The following is an 8280-nucleotide window of genomic DNA, read 5'->3' on the forward strand; positions in this document are numbered from 1 at the left end:
TTTCTTGTGTTTCTTGTCCCCCCTCATACCTTCCATCCCCCTCTTTAGGAACCCTTTGAAGACCCACGGGTCGGGACATTTCTGGTGCCCACCAAGACCTAAAGGTACGGAGGACTGGATGGAACGTCGTTCTTCGGTGGTCACAAAAATACATAGGATTCAGTGTTTCCACTAGGAAACTAAAAAACTCCTGCATAAGAGATCTCCACAGAGCTGCCCGTCTGTGAATTTGATTCAAGAGGTAAGTCAGAACAACGAATTATGGGACAAGAATTCAGTAAGCATGACTTATTCTTACAGGGACTCAAGGAGTCCCTCAAGACGCGAGGAGTAAGGGTTACGAAAAAGGAATCTCACAAGCTAAAAAGTTACTTGGAAAATTAGAGCAGCCAAACAGACAAAAAAAAAAAAAAAAAGGTACTTTTTTTTTGTATTTATTTCAAGTGTTCATAAAGGAGCCCAAACAGATTTCTCTAATTTGAGAGTAAAAAATTATTTAGAAGTTAGATAGTGAGGATGAAACGGAGTCAGAGGAAGAAAGTGCTAAGTCTTCTAGCCTGCTTCCCTTGTGCTCCTTCCCTTTCACCCAAAACAAAGGAAAAAGCCTCCCAAGTAGGCTGGGGCAGAAGGTGCGGAGCAGAGCCATAGTGTGGTGAGCAGGAGGAACGGGGACACTATTTGTCTCCTTCCCACTCTACCATGGGCCAGGCTTGGATGGCTTGAGGGGAAATGGTGGATGAGAATGCTCGCTCGCTCACACCCTCAGAATTGGCCTAAGACCTGCCTCTGCCAGCTGCAGGCTGCTGAGCCAATCGGCAGTCAACTCCACCCCCTCCCATGGGCTTTAGTCTGTGTTGGCTCTCTTTTAAAGATTAAATTGTGTTCACTGATGAATTCTGAGTTTTAAATCTAGTTCTGACTTTTGAAATCATGGTTATTCTCTGTATATATATTTAAATGTTTAAAAAGCAGGTACTGAGGTTGTTTTTGTCTTTGTCTCTGTGTTTTGTTTTTGTGTGTCAGCTGTCTGTTTTGGTTTCTGGTTTTGGTTTGCTTGTGAGGTCTGGGAAACTTGGAGAGTTTCCAATCTGGTCAAGGAAATTTGGGGGACGCCCCAGTTCCCGGGGAAAAAGCCTATGGAGGCTCTGCTCCTTTTAGGACCAGGAAAGAGGGCTGCTGGAGCCTGCTCTCCATTTGGAAGCTGTGGAGAGAGCCCAAGAGAGGTCTGAAGAGATGTTTCAGAGGTTAAGAGCACTGGCTGTCCTTCTAAATGTCCTGAGTTCAAGCCCCAGCAACGACATGGTGGCTCAAAACCATCTATAGTGAGATCTGGTGTTTCTGCCTGTGCTTATAAAAGAAAAACAATGTCTTTTTAAGTGTTTGGCACACCTGCACAAATATCAGAGTTATCTACAGTATTGGCTGTGTCTCAAAGTTTTAATAAGCAGTCTTTGAACATTTTTACAGACAGTGCATATGTAGCTCTGTCTTTGCCTAGGTTAGAGGCTACAGGTCAAATCCAGGTATTTTCTCCTGCTGGAATTTTATTTTTACAAATTCAAAACTTGATAAAAAACCTTTCTCTTTTGTATAGTACATTTGAGGGCTCATTCTAATTTGCCAGGGCCCCTGTATAAAGAAAATGCATTGGCAGATAAAGCCACCAAACTTTATTGTTCACAGTTAAAGAGCCCAGGATGCCCATAACATGCATCATCTTAATAGTCAAACCTTGAGACTTAAATATGGGTTGACTCAGAAACAGGCACGTACTATAGTTGAGGCTTGCAGTACTTGTCCTCAATTTCACCCTGTTTCTCATTTGGGAGTCAGTCCTAAAGGATTGGTTCCAAATCAGATTTAGCAAATGGATATTACTCATATTCCTAAATTTAAAAAAATTAAAATATGTACATGTTTGCATTGATACCTATTCTTGATTTATTTTTGCCACTCCTCAACCAGGAGAAACTGCAAATAATGTTATTGCTCATTGTCTACAGGCTTTTAATGTTCTACCAGTTCCTAAGCAATTTAAAACTGACAGTGGAGCAGGATATACTAACACATCTTTTAAAAGATTTGTCAACAGTTTCAAGTTTCTCATATAACTGAAATACCTTGCAATCCTCAAGGACAAGGCATGGTAGAGTGTGCCTACCGAACAATTAAGATTTCCTTGCAAAAAAACAAAGAAGGGGGAGCCACTCCCCTGGACACCTACATTTAAAAAAAAAAAACATTTGGATAAGCATGGTAAATCTACAGCAGATATATTTTGGCATACAAAAGCCAAAAACCTTTTGCTAAAGTAAAATGGAGAAATCTTTTAACAAATCAATGGCATGGACCCGACCCTGTACTCATATGGGGATGAGGAGCTGTCTGTGTTTTTGTTTTTTTTGCAGGAAAATGATGCAGCTTGATGGCTACTGGAACACCTGGTGCAACAAGTGGATGAGGAGTTTACTCCTGACAATGATGATGATGTCAAAGAAGACCCCTCCAGTCAAGATGACTGCTTATGTGCTGCCCCTAAGGAAGAGTGCTGCTTTTACACAGGTTATACTGGGATTGTAAGGGACAGCATGGCTAAGGTTAGGGAAGGCTTAGAAGAGAGAAAGAGACAGAGAGAACAAGAGGAGATTTGGTTTCATAATTGGTTTTCAACCTCTCCCTGGCTCACCACCCTCCTTCCTTCAATTGTGGGACCCTTGGTGGGTTTCCTTCTCCTCATATCTTTCGGCCCATGGGCCATTAAAAGACTTACTGGCTTTGTAAAACAGCAAATTGACTCCCTGACATCTAAACCCATACAAGTTCATTATCACAGACTTTATTTGGCTGACAGAGACTTAGCTGAGCCCGAGGAAGACTGCTGACAGTCCATCACATAGGTCTTGAATGAATTTGGCTCTCATGAGAACAGCATGAAACTCAGATAAATGCTTGCCTGTTGTAGCATGGGTACCTGTAATGGGGTGTAAGATGACATTGCAAGGGGAGGGCCTAATTGCCTGCTTCTGAGTCCCCTGAGAAGCAAACCTGATTGCATAGAGGTTGGTGTCTGATTACCCCTAACCAAAATCTGCTGGGGATGCCCTCAGGTTTTGATGGGGTCTTCCTCTCCTCCCCAAAAAGGCACCCAAAAAGGCTGCAAAAAGCCTTGGGAGGATCAGATCACTACTTCCCCCTTCTGGTTAATGCCCACTGTCTGCAAAAGACCTCATGTTCAAAACCTACCTGCTAGGCTCTTAAATTGTTTAAGAAGGGAGGAGATGCCTGGAGCCAAGGCTATTCACTGAAGCCAAAGTCAAATAGTGAGCCAAAGCTATTTAGTGGAGACAAAGCTATTTACTGAACCCAAAGCCAAATAGTGAGCAAAGGTCATTTAGTGGAGACCTAAAGCTATTTAGTGAAAGAGTTACCTAGGACCCTAAATCATGGGTGATAGATTTGTGAGGACATCTGTCTGTTAGTTTTAGAGCATCCATGAGATATCTTAAGAAAACATCCTTATGGTATCTTGCAGGTGCAATATTCAACCCATGAAAGCACTCTTCCTATCTCCTGCAGCAGTAATTTAACTTTCCCCCTTTTCCTGCCTTCTCCCTATATAAGTTGGGTAAAAATTTCTAATAAATGAGGCCTTGATCAGACAGACTTAGCCTTTATTTCTTGTGTTTTTTGTCCCCCCCCCCATTCCTTCCAACCCCCTCTTTAGGAACCCATTGAAGTCCCGCAGGTCGGGACAGTAATCTACCCTGAAAGCTATGTGATGCTCCTTATAAGACCTGGAATCACCCAGATCAGGAGAGACTTTTAAAACCCCACTGAGAAAAGGGAGTGTATCATCATTGACCGAGCACAAATAATTGTCATATCCAGACAACTGACTCAGCCTTATCCAGCAGAGCCCCACATTAACTAATGATTTTTTATTGTTTACATACTGCAACAATATTTTGGATATATTAGATGTTTCTGAATATATATTAGATATGTACAGATATAAAAATTATTTTTGCCTTAAAAAACTTAACGAAAGGATGGTAAAACATTAAAACTACAGGTGTACCTCAAACTAAGTATTTTTTTCATGCAGTCTGTCCCAGGTGGGTCTAGAATAGTTATGAAGACAACCTGAACACAACAGAGGGAAGAACACGCTGTCTATGCTCATGACTTACATCTGTATTCCTTTTTTAAAAATTTTTTAAAACATTTATTTTCTTTTTTAAAGATTTACTTAATATTTATACAGTTTTCCACCTGCATGTGTGCCTCAGGAAAGCAGAGGGCATCAGATCTTACTATAGATGGTTGTGAGCCACCATGTAGTTGCTGGGAATTGAACTCAGGACCTTTGGAAGAACAGACAGTGCTCTTAACCACTGAGGCATCTCTCCAGCCCTACATCTCTATTCTTATTCCAGGAAACTTAGTCTCCACTGGTTTTTAAATCTGTTCAATGCATTCTCTCATAGGAAAAGGGATTTCTAAAGGAGTCTAAACCTAAGTCTAGCTGGCGGTATTTGCCAAAAGTCCCAGGACAGATCTGGAAATTCCTTCATCCTTACGCAACACCACTGACCAGAAAAGACCCTGCTCGCATGAGAACTACTGCAGTACACACTTCTTCTATTTTTAAACAACTTTGATGACAAAACTTGACTTTATGGAGTTGCAGACATTTGCCACCTCTTAATGGATAAATTCTACATATTTATCTTTGTGGTTTGTATTTTAAGTCTTTGAGCCTGTCTAGAATTTTAAAGAGACTAAGCCCTATACAGATATTGGCAAGAGGGGTTTTGACCTTCAAGGTGGACTTTTCTATCTGCTTCATAGCAGACTCTTTTTCACCAGTGTATGTATCATCTAAGAGCTGTTCTGTATTGTTACTGTTGTTAGTATAGAGACAACCCAGGGACCAAGGTCTGTCACCTTGATGAGGCCTATGCTTGCTGTATTCCCAGTGACATGTTTCCTACCTTCTCCAATTCATTTGTTGGCCTTCCACAGTGTTGGGGCTCAGAAGATGATACTCCAAAGCGAAGTCCTCATTAGCAGTTTATGTCTGATAGACATATCTCCTATAGCTCACTCTTCACTTATACCTTAGACTATAGATAGTAGAGTCCATTTCCTCCAAAGTGTAGAAAACAGCATCTCCTTTCCCAAGATTCAGCTATTAAACCTCACTGTAACTTTCCCATGAAGAGTTCTTCATGAATTCTGTGACTCATGTCATTTGATTGTGAGTCACAAGACTCCCATTCAAGAAGATTCTGTTTTGTACCTCGAAGGAAAGTTGCAGAGTGGCCAAGGAAGAGTCTAGAGTCTTGCAGCCCTCCCCTTAGTATGTCACAGTTAGATCAATATGTTTATTACAGTTATTCAATGTTTACAGTTACAGTTTATTCAATATGTTTCTACATAGCTGTGCATTCTCAGTTGAACCTAAGCATCAAAACAAATAGTTCAGTCTGGGTCCTTGTGTTTTCAGCCTGCATGTTCCTTTGTCATGTAAAACTATAATCAAATCTGTGATTAATCTGATTTTTGTTATAGTGGTTGTCTAATATAATCCTTTGTGATAGGCAGTAAAAGATTTCCTCCTTTTTGCTCCTGCAGCATGATGCTCTAGATACTTGGATATTAATATGTATATCTAATGCTGAGCCACTGTTAAGCCTTAATTTTTTTTTCTGTAAAAAAGTTGTGAGACTTGATGGACTAGAATGCCATGTTTTCAGTAACAGCACAGAAGAGAATGCCATTATGGGCTGTTTCTTGTGTGCTAGGAATCTTTTTTTTTCCCCTTTGTGTACATATTGGTTTTATTGTAACAAAGCAACTTGTACACATTAACATTTAAAATGAGCATCTTTTCCTTCCAGTAAAAAAAAAGTTTTTAAATTAAAAATAAGGTTACAACAGAGAACGTCAAATCCAAATAAAACCCTACAGATTCTGCTGATTCTACCATTGAGTGGCAGGGCTCAAGTCATCATAAGGAGAGACTTTTATTTTAAAAGTGTCACCTTAAACTGCAAGGATGTCCATTAAACATCACAATTAAACATGCCAAACCCCCAGACACCTCAAACCCACCCTTTGCTGACCTTCTAGATCCCCCCATTTTCTTTTTTTTAAACAAGAGAAAGTAGACAGATACATGTTGGTAAATGCTAACACATAGAGACACAGTGTAATCTCTGAGCCCAATATACAGAGAAAGGAAAAAAAGCTAGAATTCTACGCAGTACTACCCAGGGGCCTAGCACCCTCCAGCCTCAGCAGAGCCAAGGGGACTAGAGGGCTTCTTTTATTTCCTCCCCTACCCCACAGAGAACAGTGTTGGTATTGAATCTACAGTTTTTGAGAAGACAGGATAAAAATGAATTTAGAACAGAGAAGTGGAGATTCTTTTCCTATTGTATTTTGCTCAAGGTTATTTCCCCCCAAAGAAGTTGAAAACCATGGTGTTAAGAGAGACCTCAAATCAGGGTGACTGAGCACAAGGGTTAGGGAGAGGAAAATGACTGCAAGTTGTTCCCAGGGACTGGTTGGTGAAAATTGAAAAAAAAAGAAAGAAAGAAAACGAAAAAGAAAGTTGGAATTCATCAGTCTTCTGTGCTAGTCATCAGCACCTTTATCCCCCTTTCCTTCCTTCCTTTCATCATCTTTATCTTCTTCACCGTCATCCTCATACTCTTCTTCATCAATACCTTCCTCTTCTTCATCATCTTCCGCCTCTCCTTCATCATCATCTATATCAGGAAACAAATAGTACTGCAAGGGATTTGGCCAAATATCTTCTTTGATGACCTCTCCTAACTCATCTACATCTACATCAGGATAGTCAGCGAACCACATAAAGAAGCTCTCTGGCTCTTCCTGCTGCCAGTTGCTGTCACTCTGCATTTGACTTGAGCGCTTTGTCAAATCCTTTCCAGATTTCCATCTGATTTCGGTGGACTTTGAAGATGGGTCACCACTCTCATTCAGATGAAATTCTTTGGAGAGAACTTTATTCTCAAAGTAAGGATTTTCATCAAAATAAAAATCTATTCTGTAACCTGATTTAATGTCTTCAAATTCTGTCACTTCGACTCTGGTCAAATAACGCATGGCCTCTTCGTCCTCCTCCCTGAGCAGTGCCGACACTTGCTGATGGTTGATAAATGTTGTTACCCAAAAATGGGGGATTTTTGCGATCAGTTCTGACCTCTTTTGAAAAAACGGTTGGCGGAGTTTGTTATATTTTTGTTCTATTTTCAAAATCTCCTCACTGACTTGTTCATTAAGTCTGTCTATTTCATTTTGTACTTCATCAATACGTTCGATTGCTTCTTGCTGTTCTTTTTCTCCTTTCGGCAGGGTGAGAGAAGCCGGCGTGTTCTCCAGCTTCGGGGCTGCAGCCTTGTTCTCCAATTTCGGGGCAGCAACCTTGTTCTCCAGCTTCGGGGCTGCAGCCTTGTTCTCCAGCTTCAGGGCTGCAGCCTTGTTCTCCAGCTTTGGGGCTGCAACCTTGTTCTCCAGCTTCGGGGCAACAACCTTGTTCTCCAGCTTCGGGGCTGCAGCCTTGTTCTCCAGCTTCGGGGCTGCAGCCTTGTTCTCCAGCTTTGGGGCTGCAACCTTGTTCTCCAGCTTCGGGGCAGCAGCCGTGTTCTCCTGCTTCGGGACAGTGGCTGGTCTGGATTTCTTGGACTGAGGCGGGATCGCAGACTGCCGTCTCGTGGCCATGGCACGAGTGAGGTGGCCTGAAGCCGGAGATCAGAGGCTCGATGTTCACAGCAGGAAGAAACTCGCAGGAACTCGTGCTAGGAAATCTTTTAACTGTGTTGCTTTACTTTATTTTTGGCGCTGGGCCTTACAGACTGTAAGAGACTTTTGATGCATAATCTTTCTTTCCATCCTCATGACGGCCAACTGAAGTGGGCATTATTATGCTGTTGTCGAAGACACAGGCTTACAGTCAATAAGAAACCTGCCCTCAGTCAGAGTTGCCCAAGAGGGTCAGATGTAGCCTTGAGCCTCACTGAGCCCAAGCTGGTCCTTGCTCCAGTGAGCCTTCTCTCACAGCACTATGCCTCTTTCCACTTCCTGCTTGTGGCCAGGTGCTTCTCTTCTTTCTATACTTACCACATTTGGAGCTTTGTGAAGGCCAGATGCTGATTTCCCCCTCACTAGTGGTGAGGTGAGTGTCCTCAGACTCCTTCACCATTACCTTTCGTGTTTATCCTGCCCCTTATTCTTTCGTGGACAGCCCCT

General features: G+C 41.9%; 1 protein-coding gene across 3 annotated transcripts; it reads right to left on the reverse strand.

Moving 5' to 3' along the window:
• Nucleotides 1-6642: 6642 nt before the first annotated feature.
• On the reverse strand, nucleotides 6643-7782 carry LOC129688554 (protein SET-like). 3 transcript variants are annotated; one of them, XM_055623460.1, is made up of 2 exons: nucleotides 7699-7782; nucleotides 6643-7428 (listed from the first exon to the last, which is right to left on the reverse strand). In XM_055623460.1, the coding sequence occupies exons 1-2, from the start codon at nucleotides 7750-7752 to the stop codon at nucleotides 6643-6645; spliced, it is 840 nt and encodes a 279-aa protein (XP_055479435.1). In that variant the 5' UTR covers nucleotides 7753-7782. The 3 variants fall into 3 exon arrangements, with proteins under 3 accessions (XP_055479435.1, XP_055479433.1, XP_055479434.1); XM_055623458.1 differs by having other exon boundaries at nucleotides 6643-7455; XM_055623459.1 differs by having other exon boundaries at nucleotides 7693-7782.
• Nucleotides 7783-8280: the final 498 nt, after the last annotated feature.

Source organism: Psammomys obesus, unplaced genomic scaffold (assembly GCF_907164565.1).
Source record: "Psammomys obesus unplaced genomic scaffold, mPsaObe1.curated_primary_1811, whole genome shotgun sequence".
Classification (NCBI taxonomy): Eukaryota; Metazoa; Chordata; class Mammalia; order Rodentia; family Muridae; genus Psammomys; species Psammomys obesus.

Bases quoted from the DNA above. Each gene is read 5' to 3' on its own strand.
- LOC129688554 (XM_055623458.1), bottom strand. From the start codon at position 7,752: ATGGCCACGAGACGGCAGTCTGCGATCCCGCCTCAGTCCAAGAAATCC. The intron at 7,456-7,698 runs GCCACTGTCCCG...CTGGAGAACAAG, and splicing joins AGTCCAAGAAATCCAGACCA to GTTGCTGCCCCGAAATTGGA.